Source organism: Delphinus delphis, chromosome 1, assembly GCF_949987515.2.
Source record: "Delphinus delphis chromosome 1, mDelDel1.2, whole genome shotgun sequence".
In the NCBI taxonomy this organism is placed as follows: domain Eukaryota; kingdom Metazoa; phylum Chordata; class Mammalia; order Artiodactyla; family Delphinidae; genus Delphinus; species Delphinus delphis.
In genome coordinates this window covers 42,857,195-42,883,325 of record NC_082683.1, presented here as the reverse complement: position 1 = coordinate 42,883,325, position 26,131 = coordinate 42,857,195, and the positions used below count along the sequence as shown (strand labels likewise).

At 36.6% G+C, this 26,131-nt stretch overlaps 1 protein-coding gene across 2 annotated transcripts in view; it reads left to right on the top strand.

Moving 5' to 3' along the window:
• Window positions 1-1,635: 1,635 nt before the first annotated feature.
• NRDC (nardilysin convertase) overlaps window positions 1,636-26,131 on the top strand; it is a 91,765-nt gene continuing 67,269 nt past the window's right edge. For both annotated transcript variants that reach the window (XM_060021856.1, XM_060021846.1), the window contains exons 1-2: window positions 1,636-2,118; window positions 23,911-24,229. In XM_060021856.1, the coding sequence (XP_059877839.1) occupies window positions 1,775-2,118; window positions 23,911-24,229 (663 nt within the window). In that variant the 5' untranslated portion in view covers window positions 1,636-1,774. The remainder of the gene's footprint in view (window positions 2,119-23,910; window positions 24,230-26,131) is intronic.

Genomic DNA, 26,131 nt, shown 5'->3' with positions numbered 1-26,131 from the left:
CCCTTAGCTTAAGACTTCCCCAGTTTTGCTGTTCAGGGAGACACTGTTTAGGAAAGATCCCCAGTATTTTCCTTACTTGCTGCAGGTAATTAATCCTTCCTTCTCCCAATCTTTGGCTTAGTTATGTCTTTTGGCTAGACACCCACCAAGAGGTGAACCCAATTTTGGGAATCATTACTTGCAATGTGTTATTGCTTTGGAGAGTTAAAAAAAAAAACAGAATAGTCATGTCACTTCAGGTATTCAACAACAAACATTACTGTTTTACAATGCGCTGGGAAGCTACGTTAGGGACTGGTAATAAAGAAAATACACTGCTCTGAAGGAGGGCAATCTAGTGGAATTGCTTAGTTTAAAAATTGATAGGTTCTTGAAAACAAACTGGGATATTTGAACGATATTTTTCAATGAATTTATCTCATCTGCTGCCCTAGTTCAGGTTTCACCTCCTGCCTGAATCGTTGCATTTCTCCTTCTCAGCTCCTTACTCTCCTCTCCTATCCTGCGTTATTCATTGTCATAGCTTACACTTTTAAAAAAATCTGTTTTTATTGTGTTTTTTCCCCTTTGAATGCAAGCTCCAAGAAGACAAGTTTTTTTTTGTTTTGTTCATGATTGTATCCCCTGTGTCTGGAGTTGGGGAAGCCTAGAAAAATTTAAAGACTTATAACGATCAACAATAAATCTCCTTTCTTCAAGTGTTTCTCCATTCACTCATTCATATTTACTCCTTTTATGTGCTAGGAACCCTCATCCCATGGTTAATAAGACATATTGTATGTCAGCTGCTTTTTATTTTCAAGTGTGTCTGTTTCAATCACATTTTGCCCACCAAAGGCCACTGAAAGCAGAAAAAACTTTGGGAAAAAGGACTTGAGGGTAGCAGCCTGACACGAGGTGGCTGCTCAATAAAAGTTGGCTAACTTGAGACTGTGGACTCCAGTCTGAGGGGGAGCTAAAAAATCTTTTCACGTGCAAGACTGAACACATCTACACCGGTCTCTTAAACTTTCTTAGGCCCTGAGGGCGAACAGCACGAAGGTCTAGCAGGCCACAAGGCGGAGAATCAAAACTGTTGCTTCTGGCGTTCAGCTCAGCTCCACTCAAGCGCAGCTTCCATCCGGCGGCAGAAACTTACTTCCGGCGTTCTGCTTTTTACGTGCTGAGTCACGGCCACAGTCTCCACCCCAGCTTTGAGGGGCAGGATGAGCAAAATATGACACGAGTGGGGAAAAAAAAAAGGCTTGGGAATTAATTTTCTCCACTCGCCTATAGGTTTTCTCATCAGGGGAATATTTTCCTCTGAGCCCCGAAGCGCTATTCAACCACTTCCTCAAACCACCTTCCCGCTTCGGTCATAAACTCTGCGCAACCTTTCTGGCGCCCTCCTCCCGTCGTCCTCCGCGCCACTCTCTCCGCCTCTTCTTCCTCGCCCCGCCCACCCCTGGTTTCGAAGAGCTCGCTGGGTGCTCCGAGAATTCGGCCCGCGCTCGTTGGTTCTTTTTATTCCCTGTTCCCATTGGTTGATTACGTGCGCGTGACTGGTGTCTTGCCTTATTATTGGCTAGAATCAATTGCGTCATCGACCATGGGGATGAGGGAAGTTGGCGTGAGGGAGACCGGATTGGGGGAGGGGTTCAGGCCTGTCCCCCCGCCGGCTGCGGCAGCACCACCACCGGCCGCTACCGCCTCTGGAACGCTGAGGAGGAGGAGCAGCTGGAGCAGGAGGTGGGTCTTGGCGAGCGGGATGCCACTTGCTCCGGCTTGGTGGTGAATGCTGAGGAGAGTCACGGTTGCTGCAGTCTGTGCCACCAGGAGGAAGTTGTGGTGTGAGGCCGGACGGGAGCTCGCGGCGCTGTGGAGAATAGAAGCGCGGGGTCGGTGCGAAGACTCGGCGGCTACCAGACCTTTTCCTATTCTGACCATGCCTGGAAGGAACAAGGCGAAGTCCACCTGCAGCTGCCCTGACCGGCAGCCCAATGGACAGGATTTGGGCGAGAGCGGCCGGGTTGCTCGTCTGGGAGCCGATGAATCTGAGGAGGAGGGACGGAGGGGGCCTGTCAGTAATGTCGGAGACCCTGAGATCGTCAAGTCTCCCAGCGATCCCAAGCAATACCGGTGAGGGAGGAGGCTTGGACTGGGGAGGAGAGCAGGGGGCGGCCTCTCTGTTCCCGCTGTGGTCCCTTCTCGTCTCCTAATCTTCCGAAGGAGCAACCAGGGGCACACTTCCCACCCCAGAAGCTTCCTTGGATGGAAGTGGCAAGGGCAGTTAGGGGCATCTGTGTGGTGTCAGCTCGACGAGGGGCAGATCTTGGGTCCAACCAGGAATCAGGATGTCAGAACGGGAAGGGTTGTTCGAGTAGTTATGACATTCGCTAAAGCAAGAGTGGAGGTTTTCCTGAGGATGGCAGGCTGGATGGTCAGGGAGTCTTGGTATTCTGTTATGAGGAAAGGGTGAAGGGGCTGGGGATTTTAATTTTGGAGAGGATATTAAGGGGCATATCATCACTATCCACAAATACTTGAGGTGCCTGTAGTTGAAAGAGGGGTAAAACTAATGGGTGGAAGTTACTAGAGGATCGTGTGGTTTCAGTAAAAGAATTTAGGCATCAGAGTTGGCCTGTGATGAAGTGACTTATTTCCATGGGTTGTTTCTCATTGCTAGAATGGTTGGGTGAACTCTTCCAAGAATGTGTTAGAGAGGACTTGAATCTCAACTGAGTCATAGAAGACTTGTAAGGTTTCTTCTAATCCTGAAATTCTCAACTTTTGGTTTATGCCATAATCCTCTAAACATCTCTGATAACTGGTGGCTCAATCCCCACCTAAATATTATCTTCACAGGTAACTTATTCCATAGAACGTCATGACTGTAATGTATTTTAAGGAGAGAGCATATTGTCTAACTTCATTTTGAAGGCTGAGGAAATTGAGATCCAGAGAGTCTGCTTTTTGTTCAGAATTATACAGCTGAATAATAACAGAGCTGGTTTGAACCCTGTCCATCTGACACCAAATGCCCTGCACAATTTACTGATTTTTATAAAGTTCTTACTGAGTTGAAAGCTGAAGGATTCTAGGTTAAATTTATTGTATGCCCCTACATTGTTAGAGCAGGAAAGAACCTTAGCCTTAACCTTTTTCACTCCCCACCATCCGCAAAAGACAGGTGACTGAAATTAAGGTCTAGAAGGAAGTGTTTTAGCCCTAAATTGAAGACAGGCCTAAATTCTTCTTTCACTCCACATCTAGAGATTAACAGTACACAACTCTTTGTACTATTCTTCCCAGGCTGAAGATCTTTATGAATGGGCTAAGTTTTCTCTCTTTCTCATCAAAGATGTGGTTATAGTAGTAATAATGTAAATGAGCAAGTTGAAACCTTGATAAAAGTTATTTAGTTTTTGCCGTGCAGATTAAATAACAGCTTCAGTTTTTTTTCTGCCTATATAAAGTTACATAATAACAGGTAATGTTTTTAGAATGTACACTATGTGTCAGATACTGTTCTACCTTTGATGTATTGTTTCATTTAATGACCTCATTTTTGGCATATTCATTTGAAAAATACTTACCAAGTCTTACTGTGTGCTAAGCGCTGAGCTATCTTAAATCTTTTCTGAAACTCGGTTGAATATAATTTAATAAATGATATTTTATTCTGGGTACTGAGCATACAAAGATGATTAAGACAGTCCCTGCCTTCAGGGAGCTTCCAATGTAGTAGAGGGACACAGACACATGAAAAAGGTATAACTAGAGCACTAAAGTTTTATAGAAACTATAATAGAAGTATGTGCTGGGTATAGCAAGGAATAAAGTAAGGAGTGGTATAAACTCTACCTGGGGAGAAAGTTAGAAAAGACTTGAAAGAGGAGATAATGCTTAAAAAGTATTGTCTGAGTAATTGTTGCATTTCTACATTTTTGTGGTCTTTTGCCAAATCATTGTCCTTAGTGTCTCAGTTTTCTTATTTTAAAGTGAAGGATGTTGATTAAGAATAGCAGTGTTTTCCAATAACTTCCTCTCCTTTCAAAAGAGCAGGTCCACTTTTACCTGTTTTATATACCAACGTTTTCAATTAGACTCTTAAAGGAAAGATTTTGTTACTTTAAAATAAAGGTGGAAAACCTCGATATTAGGTGAATTTTAAAGATTTAACCATCCTAAAGTTAAATTCTCTGAATTTTGTAACCAGAAGTAGACATGAGGCATCTGTAGCCCAGAGAGCTGAATTATCCTTCTAGGACCTGCTCAGATGTTATCTCTGTGAAGCATTTCCAGGCAGAACTAATCCCTCCTTTCACTGTATTTCAGTAGGACTTTATACATGGTCCATTACAGTACACATCCATTGTATTATAATTATTTATCTTATGAATGTGTGAATACTTACCAGAGGCGGACCTGATTAAAGGAATATTTTGTTGAAAATAACACCTCAAAATACTTGTTTACCAGTCTGCATTTATTAAAATAGCCTGTGGAATTTTACTTCTCTATATGTAATTTGTTTTAAGTTTTTGGAAATGTTAATCATACCTCCAGGACATCCATTCTGCTTTTTTTTAGTGATCTGTAGCTTGGTAAGTGTTGATTTCCTTCTCTTCTGGAAGGATTAGGGACTTTTTTTCCTGTAAAGTAGGCATTGAGGTCAACTTAAGTGGTCCTCTAAGAAGTTGTACGGGAAGGAGTGGGAAACAGAAGGGAAGCCTTTAGCAGTGAAGGTTTGAAATAGATAGTGTAGAGAATGGGTGAAGTATATTTGAGAAATACTGAGAGAAGTTATGAGTTCTTGAGCATGAAAATGATGTAAATAAAGCAGTGTTTTAAGATTAATGTGAAGATAGTAGCTTAGACCCACGAGATGTGGCAAGACTGTTTTAAGGGGTAATTATATTGGATTGGCCAAAAAGTTCTTTCAGTTTTTAAGTAAAAATAAAAGACATTTTTCATTTTCACCAAGAACTTTATTGAGCAATGTATTCACCGTTTTGTTCCACTACCTTCTGCCATTTTTCATGCAACTTCATAATTCCATCTTCCCAAAACTTTTTATCTTTTTGAGCAAAGAACTGTTCCAGTTGTGTTTTACAGTCTTCCAGGGAATTGAAATTTTTTCCATTAATAGAATTATGTAAAGACCGAAATAAATGGAAATCCGAATGTGCGGTGTCTGGTGAATCAGAACTTCCCAGCTAAGCTGTAACAGTTTTTGCCTGATCATCAAAGAAACATGTGGTCTTGCGTTATCCTGATGGAAGATTATAAGTTTTCTGTTGACTAATTCTGGACGCTTTTTGTGGTGTGCTGCTTTCAGTTGGTCTAATTGGGAGCAGTACTTGTTGGAATTAATCGTTTGGTTTTCCGGAAGGAGCTCATAATAGGGGACTACCTTCCAATCCCACCATATACACAACATCACCTTCTTTGGATGAAGACCGGCCTTTGGTGTGGTTGGTGGTGGTTCATTTCCCTTGCCCCATTCTGTTCCTTTCCACATTATTGTACAGCATCCACTTTTTATCACCTATCACAATTTGTTTTAAAAACGGAACGTTTTCGTTATGTTTAAGTAGTGAATTGCATGCGGAAACGTGGTCAAGGTTTTTTTTTTACTTAACTTACGTGGAAACCAAACATCAAAGCAATTAACATAACCAAGCTGCTGCAAATGATTTTCGCGCTTGATTTGGATATTTTGAGTATGTTGACTGTCTCTCAGGTGGTATAACAATGATTGTTCTCAATGTCTCAATTTGATCGCTATCAACTTGAACTGGTCTACCCGACAGTGGAGCATCGTCCAGGGAGAAATCTCCAGCATGAAACTTCTCAAACCACTTTTGACACGTTTGATTAGTCACAGCACCTTCTCCATACACTGCACAAATCTTTTTTTGCATTTCAGTTGCGTTTTTACCTTTCTTGAAATAATAAAGCATAATATGCCGAAAATGTTGCTTTTTTTCTTCCATCTTCAATATTAAAATGGCTACACAAAAATTCACCAATTTTGATGTTTTTTTAAAATGCACGCTGATGTGACAGCTGTAACAAAACACTCTAATGAAATTGTTTTGAATGAGGTTAAACACAACTAAGCGCTACTAGAGCCATCTTACTGAAATGAATGTTTTGGCCAACCCAATAATTGTGTATTGAATGGTGTGTGCTGATGTATATGGTACTATTCTTTCTCTAATTGATGTGTTCCTCTCTTCACTTTTTTTTTCTTTCCTCTTATTAAGTTAATTTAACAAATGTTTGCTAGGCTAAAAACCTATGAATCTGGAGTTCAACTCTGTTTTGCTCACTTACAGCATGTCATAGTTCTCAAATAGTATTTGTAGAATGTCTAAATGCATGAGTGCCCATATGCCAGGCATTTTCATGGAACTCTTGGGGATATTCTGCTAGGAACTTTTTAGATCAAATTTGTATCCTGGCCAGTTTTAAAAAATAATTACTTGATTTTTGAGAGAAAACAAGTATGAATAGGCAGGTTACAGAGAAAAAAATATAAATTATACAAATAATAATATGAATGGTGATATTGTAGTATATTTAATTCATATAGAAGCTTGTGGTAGTTGGCACATAATAAGCATTCAAATGTTAGCTGTTATTGTTTTAATATGTTCACAATTAAATGATATTTGCAGCACTGTAATAGCAAAAAGTTGGCAACAACTTTATTGTCCATTGGTTGGCTAAAGATTATTATTATACCATTCTACAATGAAAATAATATGTAACTATAAGACTAGATAGAGGGGCTTCCCTGGTAGTGCAGTGGTTAAGAATCTGCCTGCCAGTGTAGGGGACACGGGTTCGAACCCTGGTCTGGGAAGATCCCACATGCCGTGGAGCAACTAAGCCCATGTGCCACAACTACTGAGCCTGTGCTCTAGAGCCCGTGAGGCACAACTACTGAGCCCACGTGCCACAACTACTGAAGCCCGCACACCTAGAGCCTGTGCTCCGCAGCAAGAGAAGCCACCTTAATGAGAGGCCTGCACACCGCAATGAAGGGTAGCCCCCGTTCGCTGCTACTAAAAAGAAAGCCTGCGCGCAGCAACAAAGACCCAATGCAGCCAAAAATAAATAAATAAGTAAATAAATAAATTTATTAAAAAAATAAAGTGTTTAAAATAGATAGATGGTTTTATATATCGATATGGAGAGGTGTCCCATTTACTATTGAATGAAAAAAGCCAGTTGCAAACCACAATATATTGTATAATTCCATTTTTATAAAGAAAACCCAGAAAACAACACCTCCCATTATATGTTTACCTAAAATGTAATTTACTGTGTTTAGATATGTAGAGAAATGATTAGAAGTGATATTAAGTAAGCTTGTTTCTCTAGAGAAGAGGAGAGATTTGACTTGAGTTGTTTACTTTTTAGTAATTAAAAAAGATTGATCAATAAACAAAAGTATTATTTGGTCCTTGTAGGAAATTTAGGTAACAAGAAAAAATTTAAATTCCCTATAATCATTCCACCTGGCATTAACCACTGGTTAACGTTTATTCCTTTTTGCTATGCAGTTGTAATTTATAATTTTGAAATGGTATAATACTATCTTTAACAATGTTGTGAACATTTTCTTATTAAGTGTTTTTCAATATATTTTGTCCACTTAGAAGTCCATGGTGTAGATATACGATAATTTAATCATTAGCATTTTATAGGATGTTTAGATTATCAAATTTTTCTTTACCTTAGAAGCCTGTTTATTCTCAACTGAATCCTTTGGGTGTAGACCCAATCATAATGGGTTTGGTAGATATGTAGGGTAACCTCTGGTGATCTGGTCTGTTTCTAGGATATTCTTTACTTGGGAGAACTGGCAGATAAGAAGATGGTTTGTTCTGGGACTTTCACTCTGACATAGGTCTTATTTTCATACTGGTTCCTAGAATGAAGTCAGTCATTAAGCCTGTCCAAGTCATAGGAAACTGAGTATATTATAGTCCTTTTCTAGTGTGTGTGTGTGTGTGTGTGTGTGTGTGTGTGTGTGTATTATTTTTTCTTTTTTTGTGGTGGAGATGGTGGGCTTAGTTACATGGACCAGAATTAAACTGTTTGCAGAAAGGTTGGAAGTAGATTGTAGTTTGGAAAGTTCACTTGGTCCTCTGAAGACAGAGAATTTATATTTCTATTACCACCAACAACAATGGTCTTTGTTCTCCTAATAATAACTGGTATTTGTTGAGTGCTTACTAGGTATTAAGTGCTATTCTATGGAGTTTACATAGATTATCTCATTTAATCTTTACAGTAATCCTATTAGATAGTGCTCTTATTACATGATAGCCTAAATGCTATTCTATGAAAATACATTACTGAGCAGGTACTGAGCACTAACTGGAGTATAAATGAATTGTGTTCTCTCATTTGGTTCCTTCTAAGCAAAATTCTTAACCACAGCAGGTAAGGTCTAAGTCCCTCCATTTTTTGATTCTTAACTTTCCAGCTTCACATTCTGTTATGCGGTTTTGTGCTACTTTTCTTGGCACATGCTGTACTCTGGTCAAACGTTACCTCCTCTGTGAACCCTTTACTTCTCTTCTTTCAATCTTCCCCTCCTATATGTGAGCTGTTTACACTCTTGTGTGCCCCTGTAGCAAAGTTTGTCAAGCTATTTCATCTTTTTGTAAGTACTGGTTTGTCTTTCCCCTCTATTATGCTGAAATTTTTGTAGAGAGGGATTTTGTTTCTTTGAATCTTTGTATGCCTTCTTTTCTGTTATTAATAAATCAACTGTCTATACACCTAACACCCATCTTTCCACTTGTGCAATAGATCCCATCCCCTCTTTATTGATCCCAGCCACTAATTATTTCACCGGTTGTTCCCCTTCCATCCTGCATCATCAATTTCCCCTTTTTACTGGATCATTCCCATGAACATACTAATATGCTATAATTGTTCCCATTTGCTGGGGAAAAGCATTTCTTTGCTCAGATCCCTTTGGAACTATGCCCTTCCAGCTACTCAAATTTCTCTATTTCCTTGATAGCAAAGCTTGTTAGAAGAGTTGTCTGTATTCAAAATTTGCAGTTCATCTACTCCCATTATTTCTTGAACTCAGAGTGGGCTTTTGCCACTTTGCTTTACCAAAATAGCTATTTTCAAGATCACCAATAACTTACAATTGGTCAGTTCTCAAGTTCTTATCTTACTTGACCTTTCAGTATCTTATGACACAGTTGAATGTTCTTTCCTTCTGGAAATGCTTTTTTTCAGTTCCAGGTCAACACTGTTCTTAGTTCTCTTTCTGCCTCATTTGCAAGGTTTCTCCTTATCTCCTTTCTCCTTATCTCTAAATTTTGGAGCGCCTGGGCTCAGTTCTTGGACTTCTCTTACCTGTCTGCTTTTGCTCCCTGTGTTGTGGCTTTAAATAGCACCCTGTATTGAATAACAATTTTACTTAGGTTCCCCACCCCTATGCTCTTTCTTACTGTTTTATTTTTCTTCATAGCACTTGTTTACTATTTGATATACTATATATTTGTTCATGAGAGCAAGGACTTTGTTTTGTTCATCCCTATATCTCTAGTGCCTAGAATGGTGCCTTTCTTATAGTCTTGCTTCCATCTCTGACCCCTTCATCCTTTTCTTCTCTGGCCTGATGGATATATAAGGATATGTTTTGCAGTCTTCCTTTTTAAAAATCATTTTATTTCTTGTTTTTATTTCAGATTAAAATATTTTTTTAAGGAATAAAACCATATAGATACACTTGAAGCTCTTTGGATATTGCCCCCTCCTTTTGCATTCCCTATCCTCTTTTTCCAGTCTTAACCATTATTTGAATTTTATATATATATACCATTCCTATGTATATTTTTATATTTTTTATTAAATTTGCATTTATCTATAAACAGTATACATTATTGCTTTCACATGTTTTAAGACATATAAATAGAAATTATATCACATTAGATGTCTCATAACCTTTTTTTTTTTGGTTTAACATTGCTTTTGAGGTTTGTTCATGCTGATAAGTGTAATACTAGTTATTTGTGTTACATGCTGTTTAATATCTTGTGTGAACATAACATTATTTATTTGTTTTCCTACCACTGGTCATTTAGATTATTCCCAATTTTCTGTTGTATTTTGTTTTCTGATTATGCCACAATTTATCTTTTCTCGATTGTTGTATATTTAGGTTATTTCCAGTGCTTCAGTGAACATTTTCTTTTTTTTTTTTTGCGGTACGTGGACCTCTCACTGTTGTGGCCTCTCCCGTTGCGGAGCACAGGCTCCGGACGCGCAGGCTCAGCAGCCATGGCTCACGGGCCCAGCCGCTCCGCGGCATGTGGGATCTTCCCAGACCGGGGCACGAACCCATGTCCCCTGCATCGGCAAGCGGACTCTCAACCACTGTGCCACCAGGGAAGCCCTAGTGTACATTTTTATACATGACCCCTTGAGTACACGTTTTAGACTTTATTTATATACCTATAAGTGAAATGACTAATTTTTAACCTTACTATAGATGTTGCCAAAGTACTCTTCTAATTAGTTGTACTACTTACATTTGTTCCAGAGTTCCTGCTTCTATATATTATTACCAATTCCTGATACTGTTAGATTTTTAAAAAAATTATTGAGAACTTGATCTGTGGGAAATATTTTTCTCTTAAAAATTTTTTTATTTGCAATTTCCCGTATTACTAATAAAATCAAACATTATTTCATGTTTCCTGGCCATTTGGATTCTCCTTTTATGAACTGCCCATTTTTCTGTTGGGTTGTTTTTTTTCCCCCTCTTTTAAATTGACTTGTAAGAATTCTTTACATATTTTAAATAATCCATTTTTGATTATGTGAGTTGCAAATATATTCTCTAAGTCTATATATAGCTTATCATTACCCTTTGTTTATAAAGTCTTAAAATTTAATCAGATTTATTCATCTTTTTATTTATGGTTTGTGCTTTTTCATCTTATTTCCTTCTAGAGGTTTTATTGTTTTGCTTTTTACACTTGTGTAACGATCTAATTTTATTATTGTTCTTTAAAAATATGGGCAGCCAGTTGTCCAAGCACACCTTTTGAAAAGTCTATATCGCAGAGGTCACCACATTTTTTCTGTAAAGGGCTAGATAATAAATATTTTAGACTTTGTCAGTCAAGAGGGAAAATTAAGGATATTATGTAGGTACCTATATAACAAGAAAGAAAACAAATTTCTGCAAATTAAAAAAAAAAATTTTTTTTTCTTGGCCATGCTGTGCAGCTTGCGGGATCTTAGTTCCCTGACCAGGGATTGAACTCAGGCCACCACAGTGAAAGTGTTGAGCCCTAACCACTGGACCACCAGGGAATTCCCTCTGCAAATTTTTAATAAAATTTTTATTAAGTTCAAAATACAATAGTAGTACTTTATTTAGTAATACAGGTCTACTAGTGAGAAGAGGTGGAATTCTTTTTGGGAGGGATAGCATTTTGCTTTTGGTGGGGTTCAAAGTTAATGTTCCCTGTCTTTAAAGTTGATTGCAAATGTGTCATCTGTTAATACTGATTTGTAATGAGAGTTTACATATTTCATCTTTGAAAATGTGTTTTCACACAGACAGGTACTACCAAATACTGATATTAGTCTATGAGCATTTGATTTTATTTGAACATATTCATTGCTTGGAAGGCATTTATAGAATTCTATTAGTTTCTTCTCTGATATTTTTGCCATTTAGTTTCTTCTCTGATATTTTTGCCATTACATTGTAGATTAATCATTTCTGATTGAAAATTAGGTGGAAGCTCCTCAACTGCACAGTTAAAAGGACTTTGAAATAAGGAAATTTCCTTTGTGATTGCACCACCATCTGAAAAACACTGCTGGAACCGTAGTTTGCTTGGAAAACGTATCTGTGGCAAATTTGTGTGGGAATGGAGATAGGGCTTCTTGTTTTAACTTTTAACAGCACAGGAAAAGTATAAAGCCGCTTGCCATTGCTTGTAATTCAGATAACATTAGTTGTTTTTGAAACATAAGTTTTGCGTATAGGCACTGTTTGGTAATTTTGGGTTGAAATCATTAAGAAACATGAAGTCCACAGCAAAAGCTAACTTCCAAAGCCATCTGGTATTTGACAGTGGCTGAAGGCTGTTCTTCAAAAAAGTTTAAGTTTTTACTCTGAGCTCAAAACATTGCAATAAAAGGTTCCTATTGCTAAGCCATCAAACTGCTTACTCTAGAGTAAAGGAAATTAAAAATATTCAGTTTCTGGGAATTTCCTGGCAGTCCAGTGGTTAGGACTTGTGCTTTCACTGCCACGGTTCTGGGTTCGATCCCTGGTCGGGAACTAAGATTCTGAAAGCTGTGCGGAGCAGCCAAAAAAAAAAAAATTCAGCTATTTCTTTTTTTTTTTTTTAAATAAATTTATTTATTTATTTTTGGCTGCGTTGAGTCTTCTTTGCTGCGTGTGGGCTTTCTCTGGTTGTGGCGAGTGGGGGTCACTCTTTGTCGAGGTGCACAGGCTTCTCATTGCGGTGGCTTCTCTTGTCGCAGAGCACGGGCTCTCGGTGCGTGGGCTCAGTAGTTGCGACACACCGGCTCTAGAACACAGGCTCAGTAGTTGTGGCACATGGGCTTAACTGCCCCATGGCATGTGGGATCTTCCTGGACCAGGGCTCAGAACTCGTGTCCCCTGCATTGGCAGGCAGATTCTTAACCACTGCGCCACCATGGAAGTCCCTCAGCTTCTATTTCTGACAAAAATTAACAGAACTAATGATTATAAAGTCTACAAGAGCAAATGACTACTAAAGATAGGAATTTATTTATTTATTTAAATTTTTTTTTTAAGATGAGAATTTATTAACAAAATCCACATTGAAAGTGTGACATTTGAATTCAACTTTCCCCTTTCCTTATTTGGACATGATAGATATGTGCTGTTGTTTCAAAGAAAAAGTTACAGTACATGTGACACTTGAAATGCTGTTCAGTTATAAATTCATTGCTGCGGTTTTTAGGTTGTCGAGCAGCAGTGAAAATGCTGCGTGTGCTCTCTCACAGCTACTCCATTCTGCCATTGTGACTCAAAAGCAGCCATAGACAATAAGTAAATGAATGAGTGTGGCTGTGTTCCAATAAAACTTTGTTTATGGACACTGAAATTTGAATTTCAGATAATTTCATGTATCATGAAATATTAATCTTTTGTTGGATTTTTTTCCAACCACTTAAAAAAGTAAAAACCATTCTTAGTTTGAAAGCTGTAAGCCATAGTTTGGTAATTCCTGGTATATTTTTTTTCCTATATTGCCAACTCTGTCATATGTTAAGTTTTCATATATGAATGAATCTTTTTTCAGGGATCTTTATCATGTTTTATTTTGTAAATTTCTTTTTCATTATGTCATGGCCTAAAAATTCATATTTTATTTGCAGGGAGGGTTTGTCAACTAATTTTCATGTCTGTGGACTAAAAAGTTTGATTTCTTGCTGTTTCCATTTATTTTACTTGATATAAATCTTTAATCTGGTTGATTTTGTTGCTAAAATTAGTAACTTATTAACTTTTCATTAATAGGTCTTTACTGAAAATGATATTTAGATGTAACATCCCACTTCCTGTTCTAAAATACATCCCAATTTTTTTTGATAAACCAGTATCAATATTTATAGCTCAAAATATTGTTCATACTGAAACATGTAGTCTACTATGATTACATCTTCTTTCTTGAGTAACTTTGTTGTCTCTAGTATTAAAAATTGCCTTATTTTTAAAGACAGCTTTATTTAGATATAATTCACATACCATACAATTCACCCATTTAAAGTGTGCAACTCCTTAGTTTTTAGTATATTTACAGAGTTGTGCATTCATTACCACAATTTTAGAACATTTTCATTACCTCAGAAAGAAACCCCACACCCCTTACTTGTCAGCCCTCCCCAGTGGTCCAACCTGTACAAGCCCTAGGCAAATGATAATCTATTTTCTGTCTCTCTAATCCCTGTCTGTCTCTCTAGATCTACTTTCTAGAAGTCTCTCTACTTTCTGTGCCTCTGTCTGTTCTGGACATTTCATATAAGTGGAATCATATAATATGTCATCTTTTGTGATTGACTACTTTCACTTAATGTTTTCAAGGTTCATCCATATTGTAGCATGTACCAGTACTTCATTTCTTTTATTGCTGACTAATCCATGGTATGGATATATTTTATTTATCCATTCAGTAGTTGATGGATACTTTTTGGCTATTATGAATAATGCTGCTATGAACATTTATGTATAAGTTTTGCATGGATGTATGTTTTCATTTATTTCAAGTATATAATAAATAGGAATAGAATTGCTGACTCATATGGAAACCATTTAACCATTTGAGGATCTTTCAGACTTTTCCAAAGTGATTGTATCATTTTACTTTCCTTCCAGCAGCGTGTGAGAGTTCCAATTTGTCTACATCCTCACCAACATTTGCTAGTATCTGTCTTTTTGATAATAGCCATCCTAGAGGGTATAAAGTGGTATCTCATTGTCATTTGCATTTCCCTGATGGCTGATGATGTTAAACATCTTGTCATGTGTTTACTAGTCATCTGTCATCTTCTTATACTTTGTGTATCTTCTTTGGACAAGTGTCTGTTTAAATCCTTTGTCCAACTTTACTTTTTTTAATTGAGTAGTAATAATTCTTTATATATTCTAGATATAGGTCTTCTTAGATAAATGATTTGCAAAAATTTTCTCTTGATGGTGTCCTTTGAAGCACAAAAGTTCTAAATTTTTATGATTATTTTTATTGTTGCTCGTGCATCATATCTAAGATGCCTTATTACTATTATTTTTGTTTAGTGCTCTTTGTGATCTAACATGAATTCTACCCTAGTTCTCTGCCAGAGCTTTAAAACTCCTCTAACTATGGTCAAACACATCAATAAATCCATCAATTCAACTGTTTTCTTGTATCTTCATTCCTCAATCAGTTTAGAATATAAATTCTTCAGTCCCAGGAAATTTTTCTTGAATTTTTCCCCTCTGTTTTCTTTTGAAGCTATTATATAATATAGGAACACTGTTTCAATGAGAGGGACTTTACTATGGTAACACTGTTAGCCTCTTTCTCTACCTCTTCTTCCCCTTCAGAGGAGTGGCTTATTTGATTAGTGAGTGCAGTAGAATGACCTTGGGCATGCTCACTCTAACCTTTTCATCTCTCTTTTCATTCCAGCCTGCAGACAGCCAGTATTTTGGCATATTCTTAGCCAGTGCAGTAGACTGAGTGCACGACTAGCTCTGCCTTTTGGGGGAAATATTTCAGTTCTCGTGGATAACTTCAATTCAGAGAGCGTTAGCAAGCCATTTCCAAACCGCTCTTGAGCTGTGTTCTCCAACCTAGCTTTATATCAAGGATAAAGCTGACATTTTGCTCTCAATTTTTCTGTTCCCTCCCTTTTTCTCATCTGATTCTGAAATCAAGTGGGGAAGAGACGTGCTTTTTTAAAATTGTGGTAAACTGCACATAACAGAATTTACCATTTTAACCATTTTTAAGTGTACTGTTCAGTGGCATTAAGTATATTCACATTGCTGTGCAACCATCACTATCATCCATCTCTAGAACTTTTTCATCTTAAAATGAAACTCTGCACCCATGAAATAATAACTCCCCATTTCCTCCTCCTCCCAGTCCCTGGCAGCTGCCATTCTACTATCTATTTGTGAATTTGACTATTCTAGGTACCTCATGTAAGTTGAATTATACCATGTTTGTCCTTATGTATCTGCTTTATTTCATTTAGCATAATATCTTCAAAATTCATCCATGTTGTGGCATATGTTAGAATTTCTGTCTTTTTTAAGACTGAATAATATTCCCCTGTATGTATATATCACATTTTGTTTATTCATCTGTTGATAGACTTTTGAGGTGTTTCCTCCTTTTAGCTATTGTGAATAATGCTGCTGTGAACACTGGCTTACAAATACTCTTCTAGTCCCTGCTTTAAACTCATTTGGGTATATACCAGGAAGTGGACTTGTTCAATCATTTGAGTCCTCCTAATGTATTAGCGTTGCTGTGTAATAGTCCACCTCAAAATTTAAGCAGCGCAAAGCAACAATGATTTATTATTTTTTTACAATTCTATGGGATGACCAGGCAATTTTTTTTTTCTTCTTACCTGGGCTCATTTTTGTGGCTATATTCATTTTGTGGGTTGGTTGGAGCTAGAGGGTCTAAGATGGCTTCAATCACATGTCTAAGGCCTTGGTGGGGACAGCTAGAAGGTAGGCCTTCTCTCTGCACATAATATATCCTCATTCATAGTTTAGCTTAAACTTCTTGACATGGCAGCTGAGTCCCCAGAGAGTGAAGGCAGAAGCTGCAGGGCATCTTGAGGCCTAGGCTCTAGGACTTCACGACAAATTATAGGGCAAAGTTTACAAAGCTAGCCCAGATTCAAGGGGTGGGGAGAAATAGACTCCAACCCTTGGGAAGATTGACCAGGTCACTGTGGGGGCCATTATTAAAATGATCAATTACACCTAATAACCTAACAACTGATCCATAGATGAGGAACCTTGAGAAATAGGGAAGGACTGCCATTAGGGAACAAAAAGGCCTTCTGGTGAGTCTTAAATGGGGTAGCTTGCTGTTATGTTTTAACAAGCAGAGAAGCATGTGGATTTTTTTGATCTTGGTTATTTGCAAGAACTATATTGTACCATGCAGTAAGTTTTTGTTTCTTTTTCTTCTCCTTTTTAAAAATTTTACCTTTGGCTGCTGTGCGCAGGCTTTCTCTAGTTGCGGCAAGCAGGGGCTACTCTTCCTTGTGGTGCGCGGGCTTCTCACTGCGGTGGCTTCTCTTATTGTGGAGCATGGGCTCTAGGCGCACGGGCTTCAGTACTTGTGGCTCGTGGCCTCTAGAGCGCAGGCTCAGTAGTTGTGGCGCACGGGCTTAGTTGCTCTGGGACACGTGGGATCTTCCCGGACCAGGGATTGAACCCATGTCCCCTGCAGTGGCAGGTGGATTCTTAACCACTGTACCACCAGGAAGGTCCCCATCTTTTTCTTCTTTTTTTAAACAAGTTGTATGGTTAGCTTTAAGCTAATGCAGCTTGGGTGAGAAGGCTTTAGCTGACTCAGGCAGGCCATATCAGCTTTACTATATGGACTGTTTTAACTTGAGATTTGCAACTGGCCTAGAATTATAGGCAAAACTGAACAGGGATTTAATTTTTAATGGTTTGGTGAGCATAACAATGAATGCTTTTATGGACTTCTTAAACCAGGTCTGCAGCTTTAAACTGCAAAGATGTCTAAAGTTTCAAATGTACTATACAGTAGTTAATGACTAAGGCTCTAGCCTTAAATTGTTAATTCCAGGTCTAGAAAGAGAGTACTAAATCTTTTTAGGTTAAAAGACGGTACTTTGTAATTATGTAACTTGTCACTACCCGTCCCCTGCCCCCCACTATATGGTCTCAAGTATTTTTGGATTTAAATACATGAGCTCTTAACTGTGGTAATTTTAGTGACTGGAAGTGGCTTCACAAAAGGTTGGTTCATTTAATTAAGGAACAAATAAAAATGAGTGGGTGGATACTTTATTATAAAGAAAATAATGCCACATTCTTGATTCTTGGGCTTGGTTTGAAAAATATACTTCAGTCTTTTTTTTTTTTTTTTTTTTTTTTTGTCCATGCCATTGCAGTCTGTGGGATCTTAGTTCCCCAACTTGGGCCTGGCAGTGAAAGCACCGAGTCTTAACCACTGAACTGCCAGGGAATTCCCTACTTCAGTCTTTATAGTCAGTACAGGAGCAGTGTGAGGATGAAACCAAATAAAGGTAGACAAGTTGAATAAGCTAGAGGGAGAGAGGTTTTCTTAGACATCTTAGAAGAGCCCTACCCCTCCAAAAATTTACACACACACACACACACACACACACACACAAATAATTGAGACTACATGGTTTGGGGGGAGGTAATGACGAGTTATATAATTACAAAGTTAGCCCCCCAAGTACCCTTTTTTGACCTATAATGATTTAGCATAGTCTAGGTCTAAAAATAGCAATTTAAGATAGAACCTGAGTCGCTAATGGTTTTCTCTCTGTATATGGAAATGAGGTCTTGAAGGCTATATAGTATACTGTGGTATGGCTATGAGATAATGTATTTGCATATTTTTCTATATATGGACATTTGGATGATTTCCAATTTTTCTCTACCACTAATGTTGCTGCAGTGAACATTGTTGACATATCTTTGTGCATGTGTGTGAACATTTCTATAAGATATATAGAAATGAAATCACTGGGTTGAAACGTATGCAGAGTTTACATTTTTAAGAAAATAGGTATGGCCATATTCTCCTACAAAAATACTGTACCCACTGAGATTCATAAGCAAGTGTGTGAGAATACCCTGTCCCCTTGTCAGTATTGGATAGCAATACAAATTTAGCTAATTTGCTGGATGAAAAATATTTTGTTGTTTTCAGTTGATTATCTTTGATTTCTGCTAAGGTTCAGCATCATTTCATTTATTAGACATCTTGTATTTCTTCTTGAAATGTTTGTATATATTTTTAAACCTATTTTTATTAGTTTTTGGTTTTTGCTTTTATTGATTTGAAGGGACTCATGTATATTGTTATTCTTTTCTCTCAATATGTACTTTTCTCTTTGATTTAATTTATGATGTTTTGTTTTAGAAAAGTTTTAAATTAGAATATAGTGAAATCTTTCCTCCCCCCCCCCACCCTTTATAGCTTCTGGATTTTGTATCTTGTTTAGCATAAATTTTCTTCATGCCAATATTATAGCAATATTTTCTCATAAATACTTTTAAGACTTTTTTTTCTTTTAGCTCTGTAAGCTATGTGAATTTATATGTGTTAGGTGTAAGATAGAGATGGCTATTTTATCTCCCTAAATGAATTATCTATTGTTTCAACATCATTTATTGAATTATAATAAAGTATTGCAACAATATTATAAACATTTTTCTGTTTCTAGAACCTGTTTTCTTAAATTGATCTGTAGGTGTTCCTGTTCCAGTATACTCTTTAATTTTAATTGCTTTAAAATATTTATTTTTATAATTGGTAAGGCAGTTCCCTCTCATGTTTTCCCTTTTCAAAATGTTCTTGGCATTTTTGGGTTTTTTTTTGGTCCATATGAATTTTAGAATCAGTATGCCAAGTTACACACACACACACACACACACACACACACACACACACTTACTGGGATTTTAAAATTGGAATTGCCTTGAATTTATAGATTAATTTGGGGGAAGAATTTATATCTTTGTAATATTGAAGTTCCCATTGCAATGACATGGTATGACTAGTTACGTCTGTTATTTTCTCCTGTAAAATTTTCTAGTTTTCCTCATGTTGGATGAGGAACAGAATGGCTTCTGGTGCCATGCTACTTGGGTTCAATCCCTGCTAAGCTTGGGCAAATAAAAATCCTTTATTTTGTGTGTGTGTGTGTGTGTGTGTGCGCGCGCTTTAGTTTCCTCATCCATAAAATGGGAATAATAACTCATTAGGGTTATTATGAAGATTAAATGGGTTAAGACATATAAGTTAATACACTTAAAATATGAGGTGTTATTATTAGATATATATTTATAGTTTCTTTTGCTTTTGTGAATAGGATCTTTTATTTAAATCTCATTTTAATTGGTTACTTTTGGTATATAGGAAATTCATGATTTTCGTTCATGGTTCTTGATTTGGATGCTTTGCTGAACTCTTCATACTATACTAATATATATATATTTTAAATTCTCTTGCATTCTCTTGGTAATCGTATATTTTTGCAATGAATTGTTTTAGCTTTCAGTATCTTTGCTGTATAAATCTATTTTGTTTATTTATATTGTGGATCTATTTTCATTTGCTAGGACTTCTAATACAGTGCTGAATAGAAGTGATGATGAAGAGCATTTTGTCCATAATTATCTTTAAATGGATTTGATGATTTTGTAGAAGTTAACTCTCTGTAAAGCTAAGGGGTGTGTGTGTGTGTGTGTTCTTAATTTGTTATGGAGTGGGTTTTGGATTTTCATTAAATTATTTTTATTATACAAATAAGTGATTGTATTTTTATTACAAAAGATTGAAAAATATGTAGAAATTATAGAGTAAAGCATGAAAGTTCTCGTATCTTGCTCTACTTTTATTCCTCTCTCCAGATGTATATATTATTGTTACATTTGGTTTGTATCCTTTTAGTTCTTTTGCTATACCTTTATGTACATTTAGTGTGTATATGTGTACACATAATTTTATTTATTTTATAAAACTACTTGATATTTTGTTTCATTTAGCAGATATTAAGTATCTATCACGTATCAGGTCCCCTTTAGGCATTAACATTCTTTTGTTCATTCAACAAATATTTCTTAAATGTTTCCTAAGTGCCAGGCAATGTCTTAGGTGCTGGGAATATAGCTATGAAGAAAAAGAAAAGTCCTGCCCTCAGAGCTAACTTTCTAAAGGTGCAGACAGAAAAGTTTTTAAAAACCCCAAAAAACTAAAAAACAAAAACAAGTGATGATAAATAGTGTGAAAAAAGTTAAAACAGGATAAAAGAGGATAGGGATGGACTGGGGTGCAATATTAGATAGTGCGTCAGAGAAAGCGTGTTTGAAAAGGGGACATTTTAGCAAAGACTTGAAAGAGATGGAGCAGATGTTCAAGAAAGAACAATAACGTTTTGGTCAGAGCAAAGAGAATGAGGGAAGAGTAGGAAAGAAGTTTGGAGAAGTGGTGGGGCGCCAGATTATGTGGAGCTTTCTAGGCCCTGGTAAGGATTTTGGATTTTATTCCAAGTATGATGGGAAGCCATTGATGGATTTTGAAAAGAGAAATGGCCTTGTATTAGTTTGTTAGGGCTGCCATAACAGAATACCAAAGTGACTTAAACTACAGAAATTAATTTTCTTACAATTCTGGAGGTTAGAAGTCCAAGATAAAGCTGTCAGTAGGTTTGGTTTCTTCTGAGGCCTCTCCCTTTGGCTTGCAGTTGACGGTCTTCTTGCTGTCTCCCCATCTGCTCTTTGATCTGTGTGTGGGCATGTCCAGTATCTGTGTGTCCAGATTTCCTCCTCTTAATCAGGACACCAGTCAGATTAGACTAGGGCCCACCCTAATGGCCTCATTTTAACTTAATCACATCTTTAAAGACCTTATTTCTAAATACAGTCACATTCTGAGGTTAAGACTTTTTACATAAGACTTTTGGAGGAACACAAGTTAGCCCATAATACACCTGATCTGCTTTCTTCAGGCTGCTAAGGATAGACTTGAGGTATGTGTGTGGGGTGGGAGTGGGTAGTGTAGGCTTTTTTTCAGACTTTCTTGGGAAGAACTAATACCTTGTCATGTTCTCTTTTCTATTTTCTCCATTAATCTGATTAAATTCACATGTTTTCTAATAATTTCTAAAAACTTCTGGTCTGCGTAATGGCATCCTTTTCTTTCTTTTATTGAAGTATAGTTGATTTACATTAATGTGTAAGTTTCAGGTATACAGCAAAGTGATTCAGTTATACATGTATAAATATAATATATTTTCAGATTCTTTTTCATTACTATAAGATATTGAATATAGTTCCCTTTGCTATACATAAATCCTTGTTGTTTATCTATTTTATATATAGTGGTGTGTATCTTTTAATCCCATACTACTAACTTATTTCTCCCCGCCCTCCCTTTCCTCTTTGGTAACCATAAGTTTGTTTTTTACGTCTGTGAGTCTGTTTCTGTTTTGTAAATAAATTCATTTGTATTAGATTCCACATATAAGTGATATAATATTTGTCTTTCTCTCCCTGACTTACTTCACTCAGTATGGTAATCTCTGGGTCCATCCATGTTGCTGCAGATGGCAGTATTTCATTCTTTTTTTATGGCTAAGTAATATTTCACTGTGTGTGTGTGTGTATGTGTGCATGTGTGTGTAACATCTTCTTTATCCATTCATCTGTTGATGGACACTTAGGTTGCTTCCATGTCTTGGCTATTATAAATAGCACTGCTGTGAACATTGGTGTGCATGTATCTTTTCAAATGAGAGTTTTCATTTTTTCTGGATATATGCCCAGGAGTAGGATTGCTGGATCATATGGTAACTCTGTTTTTAGTTTTTTTAAGGAACCTTCATACTATTTTCCATAGTGGCTGCACCAATTTACATTCCCACCAACAGTGTAGGAGGGTTCCTTTTTCTCCACACCCTCTCTAGCATTTATTATTTGTAGACTTTTTGATGATGGCCATTCTGACTGGTGTGAGATGGTACCTCATTGTAGTTTTGATTTGTATTTCTCTAATAATTAGTGATATTGAGCATCTTTTCATGTATCTGTTGGCCACCTGTACGTTTTCTTTGGAGAAATGTCTATTTAGGTCTTCTGACCATTTTTTGATTGAGTTGTTTGTTTTTTTGATATTGAGTTATATGAGCTGTTTGTACATTTTGGAAATTAACCCCTTGTTGGTTGTATCATTTGCAGCTATTTTCTTCCATGCTGTAGGTTGTCTTTTCGTCTTGTTTATGGTTTCCTATGCTAACATTTTCAAAGTCTGTTGTGATTTTGTTCTCAAACAAAGCCAAAACAAAAAATAACCATAACTTTTTTTTTTTTTTGCGGTACTTGGGCCTCTCACTTCTGTGGCCTCTCCCGTTGCGGAGCATAGGCTCCGGACGCGCAGGCTCAGCGGCCATGGCTCACGGGCCTAGCCACTCCGTGGCATGTGGGATCTTCCCGGACGGGGGCGCAGCAGGCGGACTCTCAACCACTGCGCCACCAGGGAAGCCCGCTGTTTTTTAAATGTGAATTTTGATATGGGAAGGAGATAAATCCATGTTTTTTGTCTTCCATCTTGACTCATAGGCTCCTTTTCTTGTTGCATGTTATTTTTTATAGTTTCTGCTAGAAAACTTTTTTTTTTCCCCATCTTCAATGCTCAGGTTAAGTGTACCTTATCTCAGAAGCCTTCCCTGACTGCTTCCTTCTTTCTAACAACCTGTGTTTACCTCTGTCATTCTGTATTGTACTGGCTTTATTGTATTGTACTAGTGAGTGCCTGAGGATGAATAATGTGATTTTATTCTCTTTACCCTTAATGTATCTTATACACTTCAGGCTGCTAAGTAAATGTTTATTGACTAACACACTGAACAATGAGTATAAATGCGAGAAGTTTGTCATAGGTACTCAGTCATCAAACTGGCACAACAGTTTTACTAATTAGGATAGTCATGCTTACAGCGGTGCTACTAGTCTGTGGGATTTACTTTTCTTAGAGATGTAGCCATTTTCTTAGTTCATAAAAGCATCTTTGGAGACTGGTATAAAATATCAAACACATTGTACCAAAAGGAATCAACAGAGTTTAAATATAATGAGATTTTGATTCAATATTTAAGCTGATATGACTGCTCTGTATATTGAGTGATATGTCTCTTTTAGGGTAGGTCTTCTGGTATGGTAGAATGTTTATTAAATACTTATAAGCTAAAAAAAATAGTAAGGGAGGCTGGGTGGTGGGTTTGTTGTCTATGTTTAACTTCTAAAATTTAGTTTTTGAATAGGTAAATATATTTTCATAGTTCAAAATTAAAAATACAAACAGGGTAGATTCCCTGTATTTAGAAAATACAAACAGGGAAGCATCTCTCTTATCCTTTCCCTGTAGATACTTGGAAACTGATAAGCTTTTGAGGTTCTCCTCACAATCAACCAGTTTTCATTAGTTTAAAAATAGTGTGTGTGTGTGTGTGTGTGTGTGTGTACTTGGATTTTTAAAATAATTCTGGTAAGCTGATCACTTGCATTGGTGTACTATAATGAATGGCTGACTCAAATGTTTAGTGATTTTTTTTTTCTTTTTTTTTTTTTAGATACATCAAATTACGAAATGGCTTGCAGGCACTTTTGATTTCAGACCTAAGTAATGTGGAAGGTAAAATGGGTGATGCAACAGATGATGAAGAGGAAGAAGAAGAGGAGGAAGAAGAAGAAGAAGATGATGACGACGACGACGATGATGATGAAGATTCTGGAGCGGAAATAGAAGATGATGATGAAGAGGGTTTTGATGATGAAGATGAGTTTGATGATGATGATGAACATGATGATGATGATCTTGATACTGAGGATAATGAATTGGAAGAATTAGAAGAGAGGGCAGAAGCTAGAAAGAAAACCACCGAAAAACAGGTGTGAATCATGTCTGTTATATCTTTTTCTAATTTGGGAATTCTTTGGGATAAGTTCCAAAGTTATGTTTATCTCTTAATGGCCAAAAGGAAATATATATCTTTTGATCTTAGTAAAGGTATATTTATTCTGTATAAAGATTACATTTAAAAAAATGTTTTGCTCTAATTTTAAAAGTGACAAATGCTTATTATAGAAGCTAATGGAAAATAAAGAAAAACAAAAATATAAAAGTTGCCCATAACCATAACTCTCAGAGGTAATCACTGGTAGTATTTGACTGCGTTATATGTTTTAAAAACAAATGTCTGGAGGTGAGGATCCGCATAATTCTTAGCCTGGGATAGAGGAATAAGAGAGAGTATCATCCTTGGAGAGACTGGAAAAAGCATAATAAAAGAACAAGGCTAGTGTAGAGTCCTCACCTGGGCCTAGGGTTCTAAGAGTCCTCATATGGGTAATTTCTGTCTTGGTAATTGAATCTGATTTATCTCTTTTTATGAGGAAGCACCAGAGGTCTGAATAAATAATAAGTAAATTGGAAGAAATGAAATAGAAATGGGGAGTTGAGCTTAGTTAGTGAAACATATAATGACAATAGGTGAATAGATAAGTAGGGCTTGATAGAGATAATTTTCCTCTCTGGATATTTTTTTAAGAATGTTTCCATTTTGCAGTAGGAAATACCTATATTGGAGGATAATATTCTGGAGCTATTATAGTGGAATTGATCAGCAAATGTTTGTTAAAGCTAGTATCTTGAATATTGATAATGCATTCAACATGGTACAGTCCTCAAAGAATGAATTAAAGTTCAGATTATTAACACTAAAATCTAAAGGTCATATGTATAATACTATAAAGTCAGCTCTCAAAGTGTGAAGATGTGAGATTTAAGTAGCAGATATGGCCTAAATAAATTCTTTGATAGATAACTCTTCCTGGAAAAAAAAATTTTTTTTTTAAAGAAGATTGTGGCAATTCTTTCACTGAGGTGTTGGAGGGATTGAGTCATGTTTAAAGAAGCTATTTGCCCTTGCTATTCAGATTGTGAGTGATGCCTGTTTTGGGAGAGCAAGATAGGTCAAGTGGTTTTAGCTTGGAAAGCTTTAGGGATGAAAACCAAAACACTGGGGGAAAAAAATATATATATATATGCTACTTGATAGTTTATACTAAAGTCTTTGTAAGTAAATTGGGAATTAATAAATTCACTTTTAATTTAAAATAGATCTAGTAATTCCAAATAGAGGAATAATAGAAGGGAAGAAATGATAAAAGTCAGAAATGGAAAGAACATTGACAGTCAGGAAACCTGAATTCTAATTCTGAGTCTGTCACTATCTTTCTGAATGATCTTAGGCCTTTTCATTTTCTCATTTTTTTCTCATTTCTAAAACAAGAGAATTAGGTTACATAAATTTTAAAGTCCATTTTAGCTCCAAAACTTACTGTGTTATAACTTCATAACTGAATATTCCTTGTCTGTAAGTTTCTTTCTATATGTCTGTCTATTTGTAGCTTTTCCTGTGTTTTGGACTTCTGTATACCTTCTATCAACTGATGAGCAAAACTCTAGGATTAAATTAAGAATTGTTTTGACAGCCAATTTTATTGTCAAGATATAATAAAATATCTTAGATTTATACAGAAATTGTGAACCTCTTTGACAAATGAATATGTGCATCCAGTATTTTGGGTACCCCTTTTTATCTTGCTTAAGTGCATCAAACTCCAAATGTTACCTCATCTAGAAGCAGTAAGGTCACATTCTAGAGATCATTTAAAAAATGGCTTAGATGCTGCCTTTCTTTTCTGAGAACTTGGTATGATATATTCCCTCATAAGATATTGATAGCTAATTCTCTGGATATTAGAAAGGAATGGAGGAACCTAATGCAA